Source organism: Lycium ferocissimum, chromosome 10 (genome assembly GCF_029784015.1).
Source record: "Lycium ferocissimum isolate CSIRO_LF1 chromosome 10, AGI_CSIRO_Lferr_CH_V1, whole genome shotgun sequence".
NCBI classification, from domain to species: Eukaryota; Viridiplantae; Streptophyta; class Magnoliopsida; order Solanales; family Solanaceae; genus Lycium; species Lycium ferocissimum.
This window is the reverse complement of record NC_081351.1, coordinates 47922583-47949920: the sequence shown is the minus strand read 5'-3', so window position 1 is coordinate 47949920 and position 27338 is coordinate 47922583. Positions and strand designations below refer to the sequence as shown.

General features: G+C 34.3%; 1 protein-coding gene and 1 pseudogene across 1 annotated transcript in view; one reads left to right on the top strand and one right to left on the bottom strand.

The window, feature by feature from the left end:
- Nucleotides 1-24317, top strand: part of LOC132034144 (dephospho-CoA kinase) — a 103155-nt gene extending 78838 nt beyond the window's left edge. The window contains exons 2-4 of the mRNA XM_059424409.1: nucleotides 21126-21350; nucleotides 21512-21657; nucleotides 23644-24317. Coding sequence (XP_059280392.1) covers nucleotides 21243-21350; nucleotides 21512-21657; nucleotides 23644-24085 — 696 coding nt within the window. The 5' untranslated portion in view covers nucleotides 21126-21242 and the 3' untranslated portion in view covers nucleotides 24086-24317. The remainder of the gene's footprint in view (nucleotides 1-21125; nucleotides 21351-21511; nucleotides 21658-23643) is intronic.
- Nucleotides 3229-11290, bottom strand: LOC132034135 (disease resistance protein RUN1-like; annotated as a pseudogene).
- Nucleotides 24318-27338: the final 3021 nt, after the last annotated feature.

The following is a 27338-nucleotide window of genomic DNA, read 5'->3' as shown; positions in this document are numbered from 1 at the left end:
TTCTTTAGTTTTGCATAATTGGTTTAGAGAGTGAAAATACATATGCAGAGTTGAACCTTGAAAGCTCAAAATTCAAATTCTAACGAAGAGTAGCATATGCATTGGCGATCTTCAGTTGTGACGGACCAAAGTATCGACGTCCATATCCATGGAGTAACACTCTATGGTTCATAGTTCGTAGACAAATTTTACATCGAATCGTTGTCTTAGAACTTTTCAATTTATCATAGATTGTGGAGAGTCCAATCTAATGCATTCCAGAGCTAAGTGGAGGATGTCATTATCCATTAAATTTAAATTTTGAAATTTGAACTTGAAGTTGGAAGAGAGAGAGAGAGAGAGAGAGAGAGAATATTTGCAATAGAGAATTAATCTTACCGTGATTTTGTTGATATAGAAGAATTCTTCATTGTTTTATAGATTGAAATTGTGTTCCAAAGCATAATTTAAGTGAACCATTGATTAAAATAAAGTTGAAACAACTAGATTTTAAAGATCAAACTTGATAAATTTTAGCATTAGAATTTTTTTTAAAATAATTAAAAATCGACCCGCCCATTCTTAGCTCACTATGTACCCCTGCAATCTCATGGTTTATAGTCATTTCATCTCTAAAATTATTTTCTTGAATAGTCAAATCGAATTTAATTAGGGTACATTTATACCATTCTTGTGGAACCAATAACTTTTGGTCAATCTTTAACCATCATGAACAATTTTTATTGTATGTGACCCGGATTTACACTTTGCCAGATTCATAACCTGTAAAACACTCAATTGACATTTCCGGTCTAGGTCCAAGTGGGAATAGCCAAATGAAGTTGACTAGTCTGCTGAAATTTCTACAGAAAAAATATATGAACTTTACCTGTTTTCTCTCTTCAAACACAAAGTGGCTGATGTTTCTCTCCCTTTTGTGTGTTTAAAACTTAAGACCTAAAAGTAAGATCTTTCAAAGGCTTTAAACCACAGTGAGCTTGGTCCAAAGGGTACTTATTTATCCACACATGAAGAGAAAAAAACTTAGAGACCCAACAATTCACACCCTCTCGATTATATAATAATATGAGATACCGCTGGATTATAGATGTGTTGTATCTAAGTTAATTGAGCATGAGAAGATTCACACAGATGACAATAGTTATAAACGTGGTATCAAATCTTTGACCTTTAGGAAAATTTGAAGAAGCTTTGACATATTTGAGTCGCTCTTTCATGATGGTTTCCCTCCTATATAGTTATTTATAAGGTGTTGAATACGAACTCTTATTGGCGTTGGATACGTACGCTTAGTGGTGTGAGGCTCTTTTGAGAAAAATCATTTAAACTTAGCCCAGAGCAAACAATATCACATCAAATTACAAATCTTTGGGCTAAAAGCTTAAACATGCACGATACCTGAGTTTTGCTTGGTTCTCGAGATAAATTTGATGAAAATTGACGCAATATAGACTAGTTTTGGTTAATCTTGATGAATAGAATGTTTTGGGAGCCGATAGACAAAAACCATGCCACAAAAATGTATTTGACGGATGATATGAAGTAAGCATAGCATTAGAGGTTCAAGCCCGGAATACGTGGATCATCCAAAAAGAAAAACACGAAGAAACGCGAAGCCCTTTCACGCCCTCATATGAAATCCATTATGTTATGTGCCCATGCTTCTCCATTAGATGGTTGACACAAAATCCTTTTCTATTTTCGTAAATCAAAAAGTAATGTTTTGACTTAACCAGCATCATTTTCTTCCCATTGGATTTTGCATCATCTTTAAACCGAGGGTGTCCACAAATTTTGGATACTTCTAAATCTGTATACTCCTAAAAATATAACATACAATCGCTGACAAAACAATGAATCCTCTGCTAGGAAAGTCCTAATTTGAAAACCAATATCTTTGCCTTATAACAAGAGTCAGTCGGATAGCCTATCTCTCAAATGGAATTAACCTCTCATAAGCCTCAATCATAATGTCCATGTAAGCCTGAGCAGCATTCAAATCCGACTTAATGCTTATTAATCTAACTGCAATGGACAACTAATCAGAATGACTTGATCCTTTCCAAAGTGGACTACTAGCATTCTCTAACAGATCATGAAAATGATTTGCCTCTTCATTTTGAGGCCTACCAACACTTCGATGGGAGTGAACACAGATTTCAATCCAAGAGCATCTATAACCGTGTCATGCACTCGAATATTTTGAGTACTATTATCCATTAGCATACTAGTTTCATGGCCAATAAGATTTGGAAAATTTCAATCACCATCAATAGTATCAACCTCTCTATGATCAGTTCAACATGAATACCTAAAGCTTAAACTTAAACGCCGATGAAACCTAACCTCGTTGGAAACAACAACTTTCCAAATTTGCAATAGGTACAAAAATGTCTAATTATTTCTTAAGAAATTTGAGGAAGAGACCTTTCACAAGCAATACATTCTGCAATCCCTTGGACATTCTTCCCTCAAACCACAAAATTAGGATAAAGCCTTCTAAATATATCTATTCATGATCTCCAGACTCCATCTACATAAATAATCAAACAAGAATGTTTCAGAGCTACAGGAACATAATGTATATCTAATAAATTTTTAAACTGAATTACTGTCTTCATCTTATCTGGAAAAACACCTCATACTACCAAATAAGATGAGAATTTCAAAGCAAAAACAGTTAACACACCAAAAGCAACTGAACAAAATATTAACACTAATGAAGCCCATAACCCATAGCTAACTCAATTAAAAGAAATCAAAACACAACAGCACACATCATCACCAAAAATTCAATAACTAACTTAATTTTCACATTCAAGTCAAACCTCAATAGCACATTTAAATCACAATCTCTGACTTAAATGAATAAGATACTCAGTTGAAAATTAACCCAAAAAAGATTTACTAAAGAGACAAACAATTACTAGGATATATCCTTTCACGTTCAATGGTTGGTATTTCACGAAGTATATCTATTACTATAAGGTCCTCTTTTTTCCTCAATGTATTTTATTACTCCAACATGTATCTCAAAAACAATGGCTTAGATACTCTTTATAGAGTGACATAAGCTTTCTTACTCAAATATTTTTTTTCTTATCATTTTGAATCTCTAACAACTGCAAGTTACTATAACTTTAGATCTGAGAGTAAGAGAAACATCGAGAAAATGAGAGCGGAGTGCTGCAATAGAGACAACTGACCATGGCGAAAATGGAGAGGAAATAGTGTATTAGAGTACTAGATTCAGCCTTCTTTTCTCAATCTCCACATTAGTCAATTCATCATATAAATAGAGTACAAAAATAAGTACTTTGAAATCTCATCTTAAGAAAATCTGTGAAGCAAAATGTGGATTTCCAGTTTTTATTGAAAGGGGAAGAAAAGTAGAGTACATTTTGCCCCACACTTCTTCGGTAAAAGGACTCTCATATTAATTGGTCCCACTATTCAATCTCCACACCAATAAACATACTGAAAGGGTCCTGAAAAAGAAAAAATAGCAAATAATAATAATAATAATACATTTTAAAAGATGAACTGTAAAATGCCACATATTCATTGAGACAAAGTATGATATTAAGTGAAGGAAAGGGTAATTTTAGGAAACAGATCTTTTTTTTAGATCTTTTTCCCCTTACTCTTTAATATCATCGTAATTTTTTTGCTATCACTCTAGATCGTATATAACATAGTTGTATATTTAGATTCCCCTATTCTATTCCCTAAGTTAAGTAATTCTTTTGAGCCACCCTTTTGGCCTACGGCATAGGTCCTACGCACTACAAGAAGAGTTCAGTCATTCTCCATGCCATTTGGCACTGCAGGGGTTTTATAGATAGGAAATGTTATAGCTCTGAGGATAACAACAATACAAGGTGGTTTTAGATGGGAAATGTTATAGTTCAGGGGTAATAACAACTCATAGTTTAAATATTACACTAATAAAACGTGCATAATTTAGAGGAGATTTTAGGCATTAACTCTTTATGTATTGCATAAATAATATATCTTAAAAAACTAGACATTTTAAACATTTAATTTTAAAAGAACCTATCATTCAACTGCTACCACAATATCCACCGTAAAAAACTAGAAGTTCCACATATAATCAGAATGAAGTAGGGAAGCCTTACAGAGTTCATACACACAACAATTGTTCTCTGGTTGGATTTTTGTTAAAACCCCAGCATCCCAAGAAAAGTTGGAAAAATATTAAACCTGAACCAAAAGCAAGGCCTCAATTCCATCATCTCTGTCACAATCTGCTAAAAGGAAATGACTTTCCTTTTGGGCTCGTTGCAAACAAAAGATGAACCCCAAACTTCTTTGCTAAACCTTCCTCTGATGAATGACGCTCTTTGATAGAAACCATCATTTTCTCACCGCCTTTTATTGGGCGTTTGAAATGTCGTTTTGGCATATAGCTCACCCACGCATAACTCTCATACCGTAGTGAAATATCTACAGCATCTACACCAAAAAGAGGATATTCAATCCCATTTGTCTGGTCAGTGATTATAGCAATGGGGGTTCCAACAAAATGTTCTCCTTGAGGTTCACAAATAGCCCAAACAACCATGCCAAGGAATTCTTGTTCCACATATTGTGGAACAATCAAAGATATTGAAGATCCTACAACCTGATAGCTAAACCAACTAGGAATCTCATTGCAGTGAAGAAAAACATTTACGCCTTCAGGTGCAGAATTTGCCTAAACATGGATAAGAGAAAAGGCATTACATAGAGAAATGTACAAGGGAACAATAGTGTTTGATTTATACCAGTGACAGAGCAACCAACCTTGAAGAAGCCTTCAGCTAGAGGATTTTTTGTGAGAATACAACCTATTGCATTCATATACTTCAAGTATTTAAGTTTCTCAAGGCCCCGAATCTCAACCAATTTCCTGCAATCATGGAAATCCAACTGTTGCAATCTGTTTGCGCTTGCCAAATCTGGAAGCCTTTCTAGTGACATGCAATTCCTTGTGAATAGTGCTTCTAGGTTACAAGGAAGATTTGGGAGCATAAGGAGATTCGGGCATCCATAGAGGCTAAGGGTTTTTAACTTGGATAGGTCACAAAGAGTGAAGGGTAGGCTGTCAAAGTTATTTCCACTTAAATCTAGGACTTTCAGTGAGAATAATCGGTCAAGACGATTGGGAATATCTCTTTGGTACAGATTGAAGAAAGGAACTTTTAGAACTTCCAAATACGGTAAATTTGTAATAGAAGACGGAAGACTATCATGATCTTTCGATACTAGAAAGGATGAAATGATAGAAAGACGAGATTTAGGTTGTAAAAGTTTGCAGCTATTTCCCACTTCCAAGAGTTGAAGATTCTTCAGAAGTCCACAAGACACTGGTAGTTGTGTAATAGCTGTTCTCATTGCATAAAGTGCCGACAAGCACTTCAGATTCCCCACGTCAGCAGGCAATTGTTGTAGATTTGTACAATCACTCAGATATAGCTTCTCAAGCGATTTCAGCTTGCAGATGCTTTCTGGTAGTCCCCAAATATTCTTACACCCTGTGAAATCTAAATCCACAAGAACCTCCAAATATCCAATTGATGAATGCACCTCAGACAAACTCGAACAACCTCTAAACAATAGTTTCTTAAGCATCAGTGATCCAGTGAAGTCTGAAGTTCTCGTTAGGCTCTCACAGTAGCTCAGATCCAATATCTCCAAACGCCTTAAGTGCTGAAACAAATGAAGCAATGTATTAACTCTGGAATAGCATATGTAATTGCTTAAAATCAAGGAGTAAAGTTGTAGAACATCAGACCTTTGTACTAGGGGACACTTTGAGGCTGCTGTGTTTCACATCCAAAATAACAAGTTTGTCCAACTGCAAAACTGATGGAAAGTATTCCAAAGGGCAATGATTCCATTTTAACACTCTAAGCTCCTTAAACATGTCCTTGAAGCTTCCTCGAAGATTAAGATGATCAATCTGGAGGAGTCTTAGGTTCTTCATTTTTGAAAATGCTTTTGTACTCACACGTATGTCCTTAAACACTGGTTGTTCTAGCTTCAATGCCTCAACTTTTTCCCCTCCCTGGGTTCATGATGAGAAATAATCAGTTCCATCAAGACATACAGGATCATGTGTTCGAAATAAATTGATCTAGATTTAGAATAGAGAGCTCATGTGACTAAGTTGGAGGGGTCGAACTATTAATTCTTTTACATAATCAAACAAAAGTGAAGCACCTCATTAGCTAATGGCTCAATTCAAAGCTTAAAATTGCATTGGCTATGTTTATGGGCTTCTCACGCCCAATGATAAAATTCCTTGAGGAAAAGACTAAAAAAAGAAACAAAAAGGAAAATAGGAAGAATAATAAGCAAAAACTACTCTACAAGGATTGGGACCCGCATCAGGTATAGGGCCAATCATGAAATTACAATGCATGCAGAGCTTCTAAAATACTATGTAAATTTAATATTTGTACGTCTAAGACAAATATTTTGCTTATATTACTAATATATATAAGGGAGGATTCTCATTTTTTGTAGTCCTCACATGAATTTTTTATCCTTTTAATCCCTACTTGAAATTTTATGACTTAATAAATTGTCACACATTTTGATAAATTTCAAGAACTTTTAGAGTTTTTTTATGCCACTTAAAAAGATGATGTCATGGAAAATGTTATAGTGGCCCCCACAAAGCATACTCACACGCATTTGAGTTTTTTATCTGAAAATATTATTAAACTTGTTAAAATATATTATTGTTAAATACTTTTAAAATTTATCAAAAATGTAAATAATAGCCCTTCCGTCTCAATCGAAAAATGAATTCCGAAGTATGGTAGTTAATTAATCAAATTTTACGTGCGCGCTTTTTTAACATAAAATTATCTAATAAATTACTATATTAAAAGAGGAACTATAAGTCTAAAAATGTTTGATAAACATTGTATTTAAAGAAATATAATGATCGAACTACAGTAATAATACTAGACAATTGCAAGAAGTATATTTTTTACTATTAAAATATTTTGTAAAAAAATGGGATAATATATTTTATATAATTTAGGAGTAATAATTTTTTCATATTAAACTTAACAAGTTTGTCCTAAATCATATAACATATTAATTATTCGGTATTTTGCAAAATATTTTTTGGTAAAAAATAAGTTAGCCAATATGAGTTCAATTCAAAGAACTCAAACGAAATTAATTTAACATATGAAAAGCTCAATTTGGATCATCAGGGACTTAATCTCAAAAAATTAAATTAGAAGACATTTCAATTATTGATTTTTTCCCTAAAAAAATCTAATACATAAACTAAGAAATATGTTTTCCTTTAACATACGTTTTTATACTTTAATATTTTAGAAGTCATTCGAAAATGTCAAACTGATGTTACAAGAATACAGAACCAAGAGCAAAAAAAAATTAAAAAATATCTACAAATTGAATTTTTAATGTCAGTTTGGGGCCCGGGCTTAGCACGGGCCAAGTGACACGAGAGTGTGTGTGTGTGTGTGTGTGTCTGTATGCTGAACCAAAGGTAGAAGTGTGGTAGCACATGCTGCTCTTACAATAGATCCTTCCTTGTGTTAAACGCAGAGAGGGGGATATGTGTAACCAAAAAAAGAAAGTTGTGGTTTATACTTTGTTTAATTAATTTTTGGCAGTGTTGCTGTTGTTCCTATTGTTGTTATTGTTTTCCAAAAAGGTTTTAGCAGAATTTTCCTGGAGGTGAAATGAAAACTGGTCACTTCAAAGGTGCAAATCTTTGAACGAAAAAGTCCATTTGCTCTTTCAATACATAAGGAATGTCTCTAAAATTGAATAAAGCACATAGGATGCCTTATAATGATGAGGTTAAAATTTTCAATATTGTAGAAGGGGACTCCCATAATACACTTCTCTCTGGCTTTCAACTGTTTTTCAGATATTTGTAATCCTTAGAAGAAGAAACTTTAATATGAATAAAGACTTCTGAAGATGCAAGAAACCGAGTTATGGGTGCCACATTGATTAGCCATAAAATGAAGCAACTTTCCATTGGTAAGCTGCTTATTAAGTTAGTGTTTGGGAATTTTAAGAAGACCTTCTTTTCTAATCTTGGGAAAGTATATTTCAGGCGTTAAAGTAGAATGAATCGTTACCTTGTGTCCAGTAAGCACATCATGAATATCTTCGGGAAGCCACAATCTGCTACGCTCAGCTGGATCTTTGGATTCTCTACGAACAATTTCTCTTCCCATGTCTCCAATCAGATTTTGCAAGCTCAGTCGATTAGGTTCATTTATTGTTACTAAACACTTATCGATCAATACATTAAGTCCTATTTCAGGGAAGAAATAGCAACTGCTAAGGACTTTAGAAACATCTTCCTTGTCCCATCCTTCCAAGAAACATGCGATACTGAGGAATAGATTCTTGATTGTGTGATCAGGGAGCCCATCATAGCTTATTCTCAGTTTCTCTAGTATCGAATCATCAGGGATTTGCTTCAATTTCTCAATGGCACTTCTCCACTCTCCCTTGCTTCTTCCATTTAAAGAGGATCCTAAAACTGTAAGTGCTAATGGAAGCCCTTGTGTATACGTTACCACACTTTCAGAGAGCTCCACAAAGTCTTCCCGATGGTAATGATTTTCAAAAGCATGCATATTGAAAAGCTGTAGACTTTCACTTTCGGTCATAACCTTGACCTCGTATTTTACATCACCTTTAGAAAAATTCAGCAAGTGTTGGTCCCTAGTGGTAATGATAATTCTACTTCCAGGACCAAACCATTGCCTCCCTCCCGCTAATGAGTTTATTTGTCCAACATGATCGACGTCATCGAGGACAATGAGAACTCTTTTTGATTGAAGCCTTTGTTTAATCAATTGTATTCCATGATCGACACAGCTGACTTCAATATTTTTCCTGAGAGTACCCTTGAGAAGCTTCTCTTGCAAAGCAACCATTCCGCTATCCCCCTTTGAAACTTGTGATCCAACATCAGAAAGAAAGGTGCTACCTTCAAAATTTTGATAACATTCATTGAAGATGGTTTTTGCTAAGGTAGTTTTACCAACACCTCCCATGCCCCAGATTCCAACATATTGGGCATCGGTTGACACTGTCCATGACATCTTATTTATAAGTTCGCTGACACGAGAACTAATTCCTACTGGATGCCTTGCGACATCCATATATCTGTGGTTTAATTTACCCAATACCTCCTGGATAATCATCTCGATGAACTTTGCTTCATGACTGCAGAAAAGAAAAATACAAGTAAATAAATATGTCTATAATTTAAGTAGTAGTATTTTGTAAGGGAGGAAAAAAAGGTATTCTGTAAGAAATTAAACGAGATCAAGTAATAAAATTCTATAGGAATGCAAGGAAAAAATATTGTTATTCTCTTAGCTTTTCAAAAAGGAGGACATAAAAATTAATAAATAAAAGAGAGGAATATTCCAGAAATACGTCAACCAATACGGATGGCCCAAATTTCCTTTACCTTTTTTTGAGTTTTTCTTAGATCAACAAGCTAATTGGTTTATGTCGTCATCAAATTTCGCATAACACCTAAAGTATAATCCTACACGGAATGTCTTTGGGATATTACTTAAATATGACATACTTCTGCCTCCATCCCAATATATGTACGGCTGGAATTTCAAGAGTCAATCAAGTCTTTTTTTTAATTGAATTTCTTTATATGTCTTTTAAATATTTTAAGTTATTAATTATTGTGATTTATAATATTTTTTACGTAGCTTCCAAATATATGAATTTTATTTCGAAAAACTCAAAGCTTCTATGTCTAAATTCATGGTCAAAGTTTAGAAATTTGAATCTCGAAATTTCAACTGTGCCACATAAATTGGAACAGAGAGGGTAATAGTTTTATGATTATAAGATCTGTTATTAGGTAAAATTTAATAATTTCCAAATACAGATAGATCGCATCCCTTCTAAGAAAAAAAAGAGTGTCATACAAAATGAAATTGAAAGAGTATTTTTTTTCCCCTGCTGACAATGATAATATTTGTGTCAACTCGCTCACCTCAATTAATCCACTGAATACCTACCTCACCAGCACATGTATTAATTAATTTTGCCTACTAAGTTTTAGGCAGGTAAAAAGAAATCACTTATTCCCCTCAATCCAAAATAAGTGGTTCTTTAGGTAACTACAGGCAATTAAGTTTATCTTTTTTTCAAATTCACCCTTATTCTAAGAACAGATCTAAGAAGTCTTGAGGAGAAATAAAGGGTAATTTCATCAAATAACTTTTATGATCAGTGCTATTAAGTAGTTTTTTTAATAGGTGTATCTGAAATCTTATGCATTTCCTGCATCATTGATCAGTAGGACACCCCTTAGTGCAACAGATTTACTGCTATCATTTCCCGAACACTACTGAGCAACCATCTATCAATAAATCACCGTAATACAACATAGACTAGAGGTTGAATAATACCATCAAGTAAAAATAGTGAAAAGAATGACATCGATTGCAGAAATGAGCTAATTATTTTGCAGCAATGGATGAGATCTATTGCAGAAAAGATCGAATTAATTTGGAGAACTGAATTTTTACATTAAAAAAAGAAACTAGCAAATATGTATTCAGAACAGTAAACACAAATGCAAATGAAAAGGAAATGTCAAACACTGACCAATGCTTCATGAAAATTGGGAATAGATATCTTTCTTAGAGAAATAAATACAGATGGCAAGCACTATTACCCGCTGAAAAAATTTGGAAGATGGAATCCGGATAAACTTGCAACCTCAGCAAGTGCTGCTCTCCACTTCCTCAACTGTTCTGGACTCGAATTTGATTCATGGAATCACCAATTTTCCCAGTTTGGTGACGTACTTCAGTAGGATCAACATCAAAAAAAATAGGATAAATGACCTGGCCAAGGTTTTTTTTACATTCAAGAATTTTGACCAGCTCATTGAGACACCATTTAGATGAGGCATAACTCTTGGAGAAAACAACAAGAGAAATCCTCGACTCTTCAATTGCTTCCAGTAAACTCGGTGAAATGTCCTCACCTCTTGGAAGTTCATCATCATCTCTAAACGCATTAATTCCAGCATCAGATAATGCTTTATAGAGATGATCTAAAAAAGTTTTGCGAACGTCTATGCCCCTAAAATTTAAGAAAACTTCATAACGTGATGAACACATATTAGCCATGGGTGAAGGGTTTGATCTAAAAAAGTTCAGGCTACTTTTGTACCAAATGACTACTTATAGGCGTACACATTAGTCTTATAAGAACTTGCAAGGCAATTTCCTCACACTTTTTTGAAGAAAAGGTCGGCAAGTCAAAAGAACTTTTATTTCATTTCACATTCTGCCAGAACTTCGCGTCAAAATGCATTTCTCCCTGTATTCATATTAACTGATCTTTTACGCATTCATTTTGTTTCAAAATAAGTGACACTTTAGAATTTTAAAAAAAATTTAATCATATTCTTCCAAACTTATCCTTATTTATAATTAAAAATTATTAAATAACTTTTCTTTTTCTAAGCATTAATTAGGGGTAAGTTAGTAAAAATACTTATAATTTTTTACAAGTAAATAGTTTCTTAAAGAATGTGCATGAGCTAAAAAAATCAATTATTATGAAATGGAGAGAGTATTTTTTATTCCTTATCTAAACTATAACCAATATTCCTTCCGTCTCAATAAGTGTCACCTTAACCAATAAATTTTTTCCATAATAAGCATCACTTTAGAAAACTAAGAAATAAATTAATTAGTTTTTTCCAACTCCACCCTTAGATAAAAAGTGGCAAGTTTGTATATTCAAGACAAAAAGCCACATAGTAACTTGAGAAGATTTGTGAAAAAGATCACTTCTAAGTTTTGATTTGCACTGTGGCCACTCATTTTCTTTTTTATTTAATTTTTGTTGCTAGGGTTTAGAAAAAGCAAAATGGGGTCAGTTTTACAATTTTAAAAAGATTGGGACTTTTAACTTCTACACTTTAGTCCATCTGATTTCTTTTAAAATATACAAAGACCCACTCTCTCTCCTCACTCCCTTTCACTTTTCTAAATTAAAAAACTCTTAAGCTTCCAAGCTACTCTTCCTCTCATCCGAGCTTTGATATTATTCCATCGTCTTCCCCAGGTATTTTCTTTAATTTTGCTTCTCTATCTGAGCATTTTGAGCTCCATATTGCCCTGAAAATGTTAATTTTTTTTTTCCGTTCTTGAAAAAAACCTTTTGTTCATAAAGTGTTCATAAAGCTCTTCTTTTTTTTTTTCAAAACCTTTAAAATTTTGCATGTTTTTTCATTGAAATGTGTGTTATTTATACTTATTTTGCTCGTTTCGATCTTTGATTTAGTGTTTTTGCTCTGTAAATAATGGCCTATTAATAGACTTTTGGTCGATTATTCGTATTACGTGGTTCAACAATGTTGCAACTCTGTCAGAGTATTTTGAGCTCCATATTGTCCTGAAAGTTGTTAACTTTTTCCTACTCATCGTGTTCATAATATTCTGATTTTTATTCAAAATTTTGGAAGTTTAGCTATTTGTTTCGATCATTCTTTTTCTGTTTTTGCTTATGTGTTATCTATACTTATTTTGCTTGTTTCGATCTTCCGTCGTTTGTTTTTTATTTTTGCAAATGAATTATGGTCTATTACTAGACTTTTGATCGATTATTCTTGTTTTTATATCATGGTTGATCAATGTCACTCTATTGTTTGTATATAGATCGGTGACTGTCTTATTCACTTCCATTTCTAGGAGGTTTGCTGAAATTTTCAGGCAGAGGCATGCAGATATCAACGATTCAATCAATTTATTTGTGCCGTCGGCTGAAAAGACGATAAGGGAAAAAATGAATGAGGGAGACTCTTTGTTTGCCAATAATAGATGAGTTCGCCGTAGTCGGCAGTGGACCAATTGCCAAAGTCAATCTACTGAACAAAACATGTTCTTGTGAGAGTATGACCTAGTGAAACTACTGTGCGCTCACGCGATGGCAGCATTGAGATTGAAGTACAGTGTTGATTATGGTTCAAACATCTACGAGTATTCTTCGCCTATGTATAAAGTTCAATCTTACATTCTTGCATTTGCTGAAACTAGTTATGTAGTCCCTCCAGAGTCAGAATGGCAAGTGCCAGAGAAGTATACAAACATTTACATTCCTAATTTTAATGTATTTTTATTGTATTACTTACAAAACTGAATGCAAGTTCAATATTAATCAACTTTGTATCAGTTTATCATGGACTCTAAGTGTATTTATAATATACCGTTTAGTTGGTCTATGATATTTCATCGTTAGGATATTAGTCTTCCTTTTGGAGTTTTATATTCCTCAATTAAAAGCCTCATCATGGGGAACTGAGCAGCGTAATGAGTACCTTTCTTAATTTTGCAGTTTTCGCGTCTATCAAACTGATCAAATTTAGCCATTGGGTGACGTTTCACTTAACCGATGCCACTTGTGTCATTTTATTGTAAGTATTTTGCAAAGCTTTCATTGGTGAAAGTTGATGATGGAAGCTTTTGGGCTTTCATATTGCAATGAAATGAAATGTATGGTTGTTGTTCATATTTCTTGTGTTATGTTTTATTTATGCCCTTTTTTATATTTGCATTTGTTTTCTAACTGTCGAAATAAAGCTAAGTGTGGTAGGTCTATTAATAGACTTAACTGATGATAAACGGCTATGATCTATAATATCTCATTGACACGATCTATGATGGACCTTTAACATTGATTATAAATCATGGGAATAAAGGTGACTATTGGAAGGAGAAGCCTGCTAAATTTGCACGTCTAATAGACAAAAAAAAAATGAACACCGTAACCCCAAATCTAAAAAAAGCCAAAAAAAAAAAAAAGACTTGATACTATTTAAACATTATAATAACACTTTAATACATCATATGAGAGTCTCCATCCATTAGGCACATGATCCGAAGAGGTTTAGGAAACCTAATGGTCCTTAAATCACTAATATCAGTTTAAAAAGGACAAAAATAAATAAAAAGACTTGATCTTGTTCAAACATTATAATAACACTTTAATACATCATATGAGAGTCCCCATTCATTATACACATGATCCAAAGAGTTTTAGGAGACCTAATGGTCCTTAAATCACTAATATTAATCTAAAAAGCCAAAAATAAATAAAAAAGATTTGATACTATTTAAACATTATGATAACACTTTAATACATTATACGAGAGTCCCCATCCATTAGACACACGATCCAAAGATTTTAAGCACAAGTAATTGTAATCATATCACTATTATCCAATTAGTCTGACAATAAGTTATTGTTCTCAAAGCACAACATTATTCTAAGGACATCATTACTTGTGATTAAACTCTTTGGATCATGTGTTTAATGGATGGGGACTCTCATGTGATGCATTAAAGTGTTATTATAATGTTTCAATAGTATCAACTCTTTTTATTTATATTATTTTATTTATTTATTTTATTTTTGGCTTTTTTAGACTAATATTAGTGATTTAAGGACCATTAGGTACCCTAAAACTCTTTGGATCGTGTGTCTAATGGATGGGGACTGTTATATGATGTATTGAAGTGTTATTATAATGTTAAATAGGATCAAGTCTTTTTATTTTATTTATTTTTGGCTTTGAAAACAAATATTAGTGATTTAAGAACCATTAGGAATCCTAAAATTCTTTGGATCATGTGTCTAATGGATGGAGACTCTTATATGATTATTAAAGTGTTATTATAATGTTTAAATAGTATCAAGTCTTTTTTATTTATTTTATTTTATTTATTTTTCGCCTTTAGGCTAATATTAGTGATTTAAGGACCATTAGGTGTCCTAAAACTCTTTAGATCATGTGTCTAATGGATGAGGACTCATATATGATGTATTAAAGTGTTATTATAATGTTTAAATAGGATCAAGTCTTTTTATTTAATTTATTTAATTTATTTTTTGACCTTTTTAGACAAATACTGACCTTAGTCTCTCTCTCTCTCTCTCTCTCTCTCTCTCTCTCTATATATATATATATATATATATATATATATATATATATATATATATAGAGAGAGAGAGAGAGAGAGAGAGATGGATGATTGTTGACGATGCGTGAAGTCAAGCCTAAATGATGACTATTAGCTATTGACAATCGTCGGTTTAAGATTTGTGCAATTTGGTATTTGGGGTTTGGGGTTTAATTTGTTTTAATTTTTTTTTTCCCGTTAGAATAGTGCAAATTCAGTAGGCTTCTCATTCCAAAAGTCGACTTTATTTCTCAAGTTTAGCATCGACCAATGTCGTCTATAATATTTTTGGACTTTGAGTTATTATAAATTAATTTAGTTTATTACTGGTTGGTTTATAATTGTCCAAGCATATAATATTTGTGCATTCCACCTTATAATATTTGTTATTGCTCTTCTTCGGTTTAAAATAGAACGGGGTCTTTATTGCAGCTTGCTTCAACAAAACCTTTAAATACTCCTTGTTCTCGAATGTTTGCCGGCGGTAGAAACCGGTTCCATCATTGAATTTGTGGTTGCTTTGTGAACCACTTAGCTGCCCATCACCCTCGTCGCCTCCATCACACTTTTCGTCATCATTGTCAGAATCATCCGCATCCATTAAATGATCACCCATGCCCTAATGTTGTATTGAATTGTCATCGACTGGCGGCTATGGTAGCGGTGTGGGTGGTGCAGCTGAAGTAGAAGCTTTTTGGGAACACTCAACAACATTTATTCTTAAAACAGGCCTAGAACCATCAGGAGCACTATCAAGCATATACAATCCCACCTGTCTATCATTCGTATGAATGAAGGATGTATTTTTCCCCTCACGGGAAGAGCATTAATCATATAACAAATACGCAAGTCTTGGGGTCACAATTTAGCTCCCCGCTTTCGATTACGCTCGTAACCAAGTTGTTGAACGTACCATTGCGATGCACGGCAATCGGAACTATCACCTTGCTATAAGAAATCCGATTCCAACATTTTGGGGGTCTCTTCCCATTTACCCATGTAATCACCACCTACTATAATATATTCTGCAATCGACGCCATAATAATTCTATAATAGACTATGACTATGGTCTATGACTCGTCGATGACTGGTCGATAATTGTGGTCTATGACTGGCGACGAACAACACCAGATTTAGAACGAAAAGAGGCAGGGATAAAGCTCTTACTAGTTACAACAATGGCTGATTGAATACAAAAGAGAATCTGTATTCCCAAATCAGTCGTTGGCGACTGATTTTCCGATGAAATGTCAGAATTTTGGCCGGAAACGGGATCTGGAATAGGGAGCTTTTGGAGGGATTTTTTTTTTTTGGGTAATTAAAATGTTGAGGGTTGAGTGCCAAAGTGTAGTTTTAAAAACTTTGGGGTTGAAATTTGACACAACAGTTTTCTGACGTGCTGACGTCATAAATGGTGTCTAAAGCACCAATTTCTGAACACTTATGGCCTTTTGCATAAATAAGTTTCCAAAATGGCCTTTTGGCCAAGTGCCCCCAGTAACTTGGTATTGTTGGATTCCCTATGTCAAAAGAACTACTCATGCATGCTCTAATGAAGAGGGAAAAAAAAATTTATGAAGACGAAAATAAGAAATACGGTTCCAATTTATTTATCTGGTTTTGACTTAATACGGAGTTTAAAAAAATAAAAAAGACTTTTGAATATTGTGATCTTAAACTAATTATATGTAGAATATATAAAAATATCCTTTAATCTTGTGATAAATATGTCATATGAAAAATTGAAATTAAAGAATGATCAAAAAGAGAAATAGATATTCTTTTTTAAACAAACTAAAGAAGAAAGTAAGACAAATAATTTGAACCTTAAATTATACTTTACAACATGATTATCTTTATTAGAGTCTTCTTCTTTTAAAATCTTCAAACCAGTATATATTGGATTTGATGCAAGAATGAAATTGAGAAAAAATCTAGCTAAGAATTAAGTTAAGATAGAATTACACTAAAGAAAGCTATGGAATATCATATATATATATATATAAAATGGCGCTCCCAATGAGCATTTATATTTATCTATTTTCTCCTTTTTTTTTCCAATTTCTACTTCATACGACTAAAAAAAACGTCAGGGAAAAAAAAAAAAGAAGAAAAATCCCAGCGATTCGGTGCTTTAGCATAGAATCTCAAGAGTCACTTCTTAAAAACCACCCAATAAGCCAAAGCCTTCGGCCTCACATGCCGCTTCAACCAAACACGACTTGTCAAAAAAAATAAAAAAACTTGAAGAGAAGTTTAGCGGTGAGGATTGAGGAAGATCCATTTGTTAATTCATGTATTCTCAAATAAGGTACAAACTACAAACCTTCCTTCTGTTTCCCTTCCTATCGTATTGGTTTTCCCCTTTTCCAACACATTCTTTCACATAAACTTCTTAAATCCTACAAACTTTGATTATTTATTTTGTGGCGCAATCTTTTTGTTGCTACAATTGTATCTTTTTGGCTCTTTATATCGTATTGGATAATTCTGGTGGGATTCCTTTTATTTGTGGTTCATCAGATGTGGCTCAATGCCTCTACTATGGGACTTAGATATTGATGTGAATGATAAATTAAACTTATATAGCATGTTATCCAGGAAGGAAATGGAATTAGATTGAAATTTGTTTTGTTCGACTGATGTATGCCAGAAACTTCCTATTAGTTGACAAAAGGAATTTGGATTAGACAAAAGTAATTTTGTTTCAGGGGTTAATTGAAGTTTGTTTTCATGGTGCAATTAAACTACTAAAAGTATAGTGATCTGTGCGGACTGATTGATACAGAGAATACGTCAGGCTTAGTTTTGAGGCTTTATTAGGAAGATGAGAGATTGAGAGTTGTGAAACAGTGAAGGAATAGGAAACATTGGTAGAAACAAAAGTTGAGACCCACCCACACTGTACACGACACCGGTGCCTGCTTCTGCTCCTGTTAAGGACGAGAAGGCCATACTAGCCTAAGGTTGAAGAAGCACCAGGAATAGCAACTTCAGCATTAAAGGCTTAATATGACAGTAAATAATGAACAAATCAATAACTTTTCTTATAATCTTCTTTTTATTTGCTCTTTCGTTTAAAGTAGACAAAAGCTGGATGACTTATCATTCATAGTTGTTCTTTCTTTCTTCCTTACCATTTGTAAGTTTATTTGCAATTTCTCAAACCAGTGTTCCTTATGATTTCTCAAAGCCTTTTTCATTACTACAGTACGATATATGTTTCCTACCTTTTATTTCTCTTAATTGCTATTTATAGTATTATTGTTTCTTAAGTATGATAATACAGAGGAGTCATTTCATTAAGATGAACCTACATGTAATATATCTTATGTTTTGGCTTTCACTTTCAACCGAGTAAGGATACAAATTTAACTGATAACATTGATAGTTTAAAAGCTTTCCGTTGTTAATGTAGTTTTTTCAACTGTCTTATACAATTTGCCCATTATGATCGTTCATGGAAGAATCATGAAGAGATTTTAGTTATGAAGGATTGTTTTTAAATGCCGAATTATTTAGCCATATTTTTGCTTTCTTTATGAAGTATGGATTGGGAATCTCCTTAAATAGGCCCAATCTATATATTTATATAAAGTGGGCTATAGCTTAGGTGATGAGGCACTTCCAAAAACCAAGAGACTCATTTATCTTCTTTTTTCCTTCTTTTTTTGTTGTTCTTTTTTTGCTCATTGTTTGGTTCGTGTTTCCTTTCCCTGATTGTTTATTTGTTACTGTAGTCAAGAAAGACAATAAAGAGTTGTGAGAGTTAAAATAAACAATCATGTCCATTATGACCCTCTAATTCTGGTGTTAGTCATGGATAAGTTCTTCGGTTAGTTATAATCCTTTCTCTCTCCATACAGTTTTAAGTACCATCTTTTTGAATTGCATATTCTATCAAAACGTTGAGCATTATTCATGAGTTTCTTTTTTGTAATTCTCAGAATCTCAAGTTCAAGCGAATAAGCAAAGAGCTCATAGGTACATGTCGAAATGTCTTTATTTCGGGAAGTCCACGATAAATAATGTTGTTAATTGAATATGAACAGAGGTACAAGCATTACATGCTGAGAAGTAAGAAGCACAGATGATGCTAGGAGAATCCCCAAGATAAAGATAGTACTTCATTACATCGAATATATAGTTGCACCTTATCCAGCAGCCTTAGCTTTCTTTCTAGCACACGCATTTTAACGGATATAGTTCAACCATTGTCCTCTGTTACAAAATTGGCTTCATCAAAGATATAGTTTTCAACCATTGTCCTCTGTTACAATATTGGCTTCATCAAATAAATAGTTATACTTATTTCTTACGCTTATTGATATTGTCTCCATATAACTTAATGTTCAATACTTTGTACCAGAGTCCGTGAAAATATGAGAGTAGTGTGCTTGAGGCAGTTAAGTGTTCATGCAATGATCCATTAAGAGATCGATGTTAGTATTATTCATAATAATATTGTCGTAAGTGAATTTATTCAAGGAGGTCCCTCTCTTTCTCTCTCGGACAGGTTTGTGTCAAACTATACTAGATTTATTGGTGTATTGATGTTAGCAAGTGTTCTTCTGTACCAAAATCTCTATGAGGAGGTATCGTATTTAGCGGATGGGTCCCTTTTAGTTATTCTATATTAAAGCAATAATCTCCTGAAGCTAAAGTGATAATTGTGTAGATACTAACTTTTATATTTTCCTATAGTTTATATTTGAAGCATATGATATTCTTCCCCTGAAGTTGGTTGTTGCTTTATGTGGAGGGAATCTAAAGTGTGTGCAAAGGGCATGAGTTTCGTAAGACTTCTTAAATTTGACCTCTCATCTCCTAATTGCTTCTTAGGTATGAACACCATGGTACATCACAACCGAAAGAGTTTAACATAAAAAGCTGATATTTGTTTTCAGTAAAACATGTAATAGTAAAAAGGTGGAAAATATACCTTTTTAAAAAAAAAATTAAATAAGAGACTGAAAAGTTACCCAGCCGAATTCATAATCTACTATCATATCAAGCCTTTAGTGTTTCCAGTGTTGCTGCTGGTGCTGCTTCTACCTTGGTTGGTGAGGTGTCAATCCATTTTTAAAAAGTTTTATTCTCAGATTCAAGTCTTTCAGAGCATTTCATTTAAGGTTTTCGCCGATATTTTTTATGTATATTTTATGGAGTCATGGATATGTTTGATTATTAAAGAAATTTCCTTTTATGAAAGTTAAAACATGGACTAATCAACAATATTTAGAGACTTCTCCGACCGCGCGAAGCGCGGGTAAAATCCACTAGTTTCATTGATAATTCTAAAATGGTTACACCAATAGAATACTGGGTTAAAAAACGCTACCATATATTACAAAAAGAATTTGTGGTTAAAATGCATAAATCTCTAAACTTAAAGGTGTCTGAATGTAATTAATGAAACTTGTGTCCTCCCTCGAAGATCTAACTCTCCAACAATTGTGTACTGCATTGATTGCCCCAGGTACAACCATTCCAAAGATCAACTCGCATCAAGGTCTGCGTATTAGGGTTCTCAATTAACAAAAAACTTTCTGTGAATGTTCTTTTTCAATCTCTACCAATTTATTTGTTTTTTTCCTACTGTTTCTTTTTGTTCTCTGTCAATTTTTAGTTTTCATTTGCTCAATTAATTAAAAGAGTAATTTGACTAAATATCCTTATTTATGCTTTGATCTCAATTTGATACTGCTTTTTCTTTTTTCACCACATTAATCTCTATCCACATTATTGAGTTAAGGTAAAAATGGAAACTATTAGTTCATTATATCTTGGTTTTCTAAAATGAAACTATTTTGGACCATCTGTTTTTAGCAAGGAAGTGGACCAGAGAGAGTGTATCTCTAAGAATTTATGGGTTGGTGGATGGATGGAAATCAATCTTTATTGGATGATTGAGTTTTCTCTTTATGTTTTGGTGCTCTTCACCAATTTAAATTTCATGTTCATATTTGTCTTTTTTATCTTGAAAATGTTACTACCCTCACTAAATGGATTTGTAATTTTATACTACTTGATAAATTTAGGGTGCAATGTGTTTTATTTATTTGTTGGCAATGAACCTCCAACTTATTGTTCAGGTTCAAATTGACATTGAAGATTTCCTCGAATCAAGAAGTCGTGAGTGTGGTGGAGGAAGAGACTGAATTGGAGCAGCTCGAGTTGTTCCTCGTTACTTGTCTGTTCTCGAAATTAGAATGAGGATAGTTGGACTGACAGGAGGAATTGCTTCGGGGAAGAGCACCGTCTCTAACCTTTTCAAGGATCATGGTATTCCCGTTGTCGATGCTGACATTGTAGCTCGTGTAACTACTTTTTCCTCTTGCTTTTCCCATTCTACTTAGTTTATTATCAAATGTAAAGAGTCTTAAAATGTTGCACTTGAGTTTTGTATCTCCAGTGCGCTACATTTTGTAAATTCTTGGATAATAAAGCTCTTTACTTGCAAAAATATGAAACAATGTAGGACGTTTTGAAGAAAGGAACTGGTGGTTGGAAAAAGGTTGTGGCTGCATTTGGTGAGGACGTCTTACTGGAAAATGGAGAAGTTGATCGCGCAAAGCTAGGTCAAATAGTATTCTCTGATCCGGGAAAACGTCAGCTTCTTAATAGGTAAAAGTTTGTTATGAAAATATAAAATAGTTGCTGAGTAAATTTCTACTTCTTTTTTTTTTTTTTTTTTGGTGATGGCAAGGGAACCCGCAACCGCTACCCTTCGGATGAGCACAGGTAAACCTCGCTCCTGCGTAATTGCCCGCAAACCACACAGAAGAGATAACCTGTGCTAGGCATGCCCCGTGCGACAAGCTCGACCCAGAAGGCAAATCCCCTGGCTGATGTAAGCAGGGGATTTCGAACCTGAGACCTCCATTATGGAAGCTCCATGTTCAACCAACTGAGCCACTCTGGTTTATTGCTATTTAATTTATACGTTCAACTTTTACTCCGAATGTGATGATAAAAGTAAAATAGGCTGGCATATGATTAGTCCTGAATTTACTATTTCAATTGGATACTTATTGTCCAATCCAAAGAAACAGAAACTAGACTTCCCTCTTATTTTTCTTATTTTCGCGGTGTAACACTAAAACAAAGGATTTAGGATAGCTCCTTTAAACAATCAAAACTTGAAGAAAACTTGTGTATCTAGAAAACTTCATCGCATAGCTGATTCTAGTTTGCTTTAGCTGTGGTGATTTTGGAGCTTCCTCGAGAACTTAGTTTCTCTTTCCACACAAATGAGACATCTTGCTTCCGCGCCCGGAACTTGAGAATCCTCATCAACAATAGTATTGGAGTGACATAGATTTTTTTAGTTTCAAAAAAAAAAAAAAAAAAAATTATTGGAGTGACATTAGGGAAGAACTCAGAGACATGGAAACCACAAGTAACTAGAGCTATCTAACTGTTATATTTTAAAACATTAAGAGAAAATGTTTAAATCAGCTATTACCCATGATATTTGTTTACTTTGATCAGTAAAAGCTAACCATCTCCTTGGGATTGGCAGTTTAGTAGCTCTTTGAAAAATGAAGGATTAAGGCATAGTTGTTCTTGTTACATTTATACTAAGTCTTGTGTTTAGCGTAGTCTTTTCTTTTTAGATAGAATTTTTTATGTCAGTTTAGATAGACATGTGAGATTTAGAGAAGCTCCAGTTTTATAGGCAATATTACTTTTTAGGACTAGGACATAATGTTTTTGGTTCATTTACATTAAGTCTTGTGTTTACTGTAGTCTTTTCTATTTAGATAGAGATTTGAATGTTAGTTTAAAGAGACATGAGGATTTAGAGAAGCTCCAATTTTATAAAACTCTAGTTAGGCTTAAAGAAAGACAAGTTATTGAGCGGTGGAATGAGGTAGCCTAAATAAAGCGGAACGGATACCGAGCAAGTAGCCAACCTCAAATTATTATGGGACTGAGGTTTATTTGATTATTGATTGAAAGTACAATTCCAACAGCAAATATAGAAATTTTTCAATTTTGTGGGATGTTATGCTTGAAGTTTAAATGCGGCTATATCGTTGTCTTACGGCAGTAATGATCAATACATTAAAGGGGCGCAGCCCGGTGCACTAAGCTCCCGATATGTGCGGTCCAGGGAAGGGCCGGACCACAAGAGTCTATTGTACATAGCCTTACCCTGCATTTCTGCAAGAGGCTGTTTCCACGGCTTGAACCCTTGACCTCCTGATCACATGGCAGCAACATCACTAGTTACTCCAAGGCTTCCCTTCTAATGATCAATACATTGGCCACTTAAAATTATTGATTTAACATTGGCAAACTACTGCTGCTTCTGGAGATTGGTATGCCATTTTCAGTATTTTATTGAGTACATTGTAGCCTTCGGGGTCAATCCAATGGCAATATAGCATTAGTTTTCTATTCTGCTGAAGTTGACACTGAAAAAGATCTTGGCTTCTTAAGATACAAGATAAGGAGCCGGATGTGGGAGGCTACTAACTTATTTATTGCTTTACTCTAAATTACATTTTGGCCTAGTTTTTTTCAGATTGCCAAGAGTTGAGCAGTATCACATTAAAGATTTTTGTTCCAATGTAAGGGTTTGAACTCGGAATTGTGTCTGTGTAGATTGCTAGCACCATTTATCTCACGTGGGATTTTAATGGAAGTTTTGAAGCTGTGGATGAAGGGTTGCTCCATAATTGTTCTTGATGTTCCTCTTTTGTTTGAGGCCAAGATGGATAAGTTTACTAAACCCATTGTTGTTGTTTGGGTTGATCCTGAGACACAGCTGCAGCGGCTCATGACGAGAGATGGATCAATGGAGGAGGATGCCAAAAGCAGGATAAATGCACAGATGTCTCTGGATCTTAAGAGGTCAAAGGCAGATATTGTGATTGATAACACTAGCTCACTTGAGGCGTTAAATGAACAATTCCAGAAAGTGTTAACTCAGATTACAAGGCCTTTGACCTGGACCGAGTTTATGCTCTCAAGAAAAGGAGCTTTTCTGGTATTGTTATCAGTTGTTCTATTTGCAAAAAAAGTTTATGAAGGTAAAATAATTTGATCTGAGACAAGGTATGCATTTCTGTATGGAAGAAGAGTTACTCCTTAATCGAGCTCTACTGTGTATGTGCTATTTGTTTTTTAAGAAAAAGAAGCTGTGTATGTACTTCCAGCATGAGCTTTTGTGCTTTATTAGATACTTGAGATGTTGAAATTGAAGTATGATAATTGATTGTACATTTTACTGATTCAATAAAAGGAGGGATTATGATACATTTTGGAATTTCTTTGGAGCAGCTGGATCTGAGGCTTATTGCAATAAAACCCAGATATGGTTGGTGCATGTTCATGTTCTTCAAATAAGATGTTGCATTCTGAGAATTCAAATTACTGAATTTGACAATGTGACACCAACTTGATCAAAATTTCTTTTTTTCTGTAGTAAATGAGTTAGTCCTTCCACCACCACCCCTGATAAAAATGATTTTCCTAATAGCGTATTGTCATGTGCTGTGCAAAATAAAGAAGGCCCCCGGTTGATGGTTTACAATGGCATCATAATTTGCTCTTCAAGTGTTGTCCCGCTTCCTGTTTCCTAATGACTCCTTAATTTTTCTAGAGGCATGTAATATCTCTTAGGTTTTGCTATAAAAAAAATTTCCTCCAGATTTTTCTTGCATATTAATGTTACTCTGGTTAATTTGTTAATTTGTTAATTTAGAGAAGCCTGATGTGTTCTTCAGTAAAAACATCTTGGAGAACTGAAGATACACCTAATTGCTCAATCGGGAATTTTCTTGAATGCTCTAAAGCTAACTCATATTAATGGCTGACTTTTATCGAAGCAAAAAGGTTGGAAAGAAAAATGTTTGCTGGGGGTAAGGAAATCTTGCTTAAATTATTGCCGGTTGCTATACCTGTTTGTGCTATTTATTGTTTCAAAATTCCTGATTCTATTTATAAGGAGATCTGTAGTTTGCAAAATTTTCATAGGAAGAAACTAAGGAGTGTAGTGTTCATGGTTTTTAAAAAGAAAATTTCGGGGCGGGGAAAGTAGGGGTGGGAACGTGTCAGCTAGAGGGTGGATGACTGGATGATGGTAGTAATAGGTTATGTCTCATCAAGAAATGAAACCATTGAATGTGTTATTTTATATGCATTTGCTGTTCTAGGAGAGATATGGTCAGAAATGAAGAGATTCGGGACAAGGTAGGGGTGGCCTCCGTGGCGGAAAAGATGCGCGAGGCGAAACTGAGATGGTTCGAACATGTCCAGAGGAGAGGCACGGATGCGCCGGTGAGGAGATGTGAGAGGCTAGCGATGGAGGGCTGGAAGAGAGGTAGAGGTAGGCCGAAGACGTATTGGGGAGAGGTGATCAGGCAGGATATGACTAGTCTTCAGTTTGCCGAGGACATGACCCTATATAAGAAGGTGTGGCGGTCTAGGATTAGGGTAGAAGGCTAGTAGTAGGACTAGTAGTACCTTCCCTTGGACCAATATTATTTCCGTCATTTACTTGTATTGTTATTTTAGCATTCGCACATCTCGTATTCTTAGTTTTCTATTGCTCCTTTGATCCATACTACTATCTGTTGTTTCTTGTACTTCGATTATCTTATTTATCTGTAGTAGCTACTGTTCTTTTCTTTCAAACTGCTTTATCATGATTTTTTTCGCTTTCATTAGTTTTATTTTCATACTGGTTTGAACAGCTTGTCCTTGTCTGGCCTTTTTTCGTCATGTTTTCTCTTGAGTCGAGGGTCTTTCGGAAATAGCCTCCCTAACTTCCAAGGTAGGGATAAGGTTTGCGTACACTTTACCCTCCCCAGACCCCACATTGTGGGATTTAACTGGTATGTTGTTGTATATGCATTTGCTGTTCATCTACTGAGACATTCTTCTTAAGAGGTGGCCTTACCTCCATCCTATACTCTTATATTGCTGCTGGTGTTCTAGTATAATGGATTTGGTCTTAAATCTGATTGTTCTAGTGGTAGTAATAGATCGTAGTCAACCTTGCAAAGATAAAAAACGGAACTTAGCACAACTCATTGAGTTATCTCTCTTTAAGTTATTGACTAATTTGGAAAGCTAAGAACTAATGTTTCTGTGCTAATTGGGTAGTTTGATTAATCCCAAAATTACTGCAGCAAAAACACAGCCATAATGGAATGAGTTTTATATTGTCAATTCTGTACTATTTCTATCATTGCTGTTGTTCCTGCCTCCTTTAACAGCTTCACTAGTACTTATTCTGGCCTTAGTGATACATGTTCTAGATTTTTTTTTTTTTTTTTCAATGGCTTGCTTGTTTTATGGCTGAACTACTGGTTGGATTAGCTCATTTTTCTGTAGGTTATATTCACTTATGCGGCTTTCTTGATTGTCTCTACGTCGGGCAAATTTGGTCAATATGTTTAGTGTGGGTATCCGTCACAAATTGTGGCAGATCATCTCTTGTTGCTAAAGCTGTTGCCATTTTTTATGTTATTTTGAGGGCTGAACATTTGAATTGATTGATATACTGAATCTCAAGCTGGAGACCTAACAGGAGGGTATTGCGGTCCTTGTTCATTCGATAAGCTTTGCTTGTGCTTTACCTGTGTAGGTAGGGGTATTCACGGTTCGGTTTGGGTCAGTTTTGGATCAAAACCAAAACCAATCTAATTTAGTCGATTTTTAAATTATTAAAACCAAACTGCGAACACCCCAATTTGTAGGGGATAATACCGAGTCGGTCTTTAGCTGAACTTCCAGTCCATGCATAGTTTCAAATATATCCCGGGACATGTTATTTTATGCGGTTTCAATTATTTCAGATGGTCTCAGTTACAGAGATAAGATGACATGATCTAGTTCATCCAAGAACCAAAACATTCTTACATTTGGTATCTAAAAACGACCATAACAGATCAACGTCGTATAGTATTCAATGCTGACAAGGGCAGGCCTTTGTACAAGAACTTGTTAACAAGTTTATTCCTAATTCTAATGTGCACAAGAAAGTGGACACCCGAGCTACCAGTGAAATCGTCAATGTTTTAATCAAGAAGGCCTAGTGGGCAACCGAAGAAGTTGACATGAACCTCCACATCATCTGGCATATACTAATCCCCAAAATGAGGCTCAGTGAACAGAGTAGTAGTTTCATCCATGTCCACCTCAACGTAGCACTGACCGACATAATTAGAAAAATAGAGAGATGAAAGAAGCGTCTTCTAAGGTAACTGATAATCGGAAGAAAAAAATACACAGGAAGAATTCTAAATGATAAGCCGCCTATCATTTGTCAAGGCTAATGCCACTTTAGATTT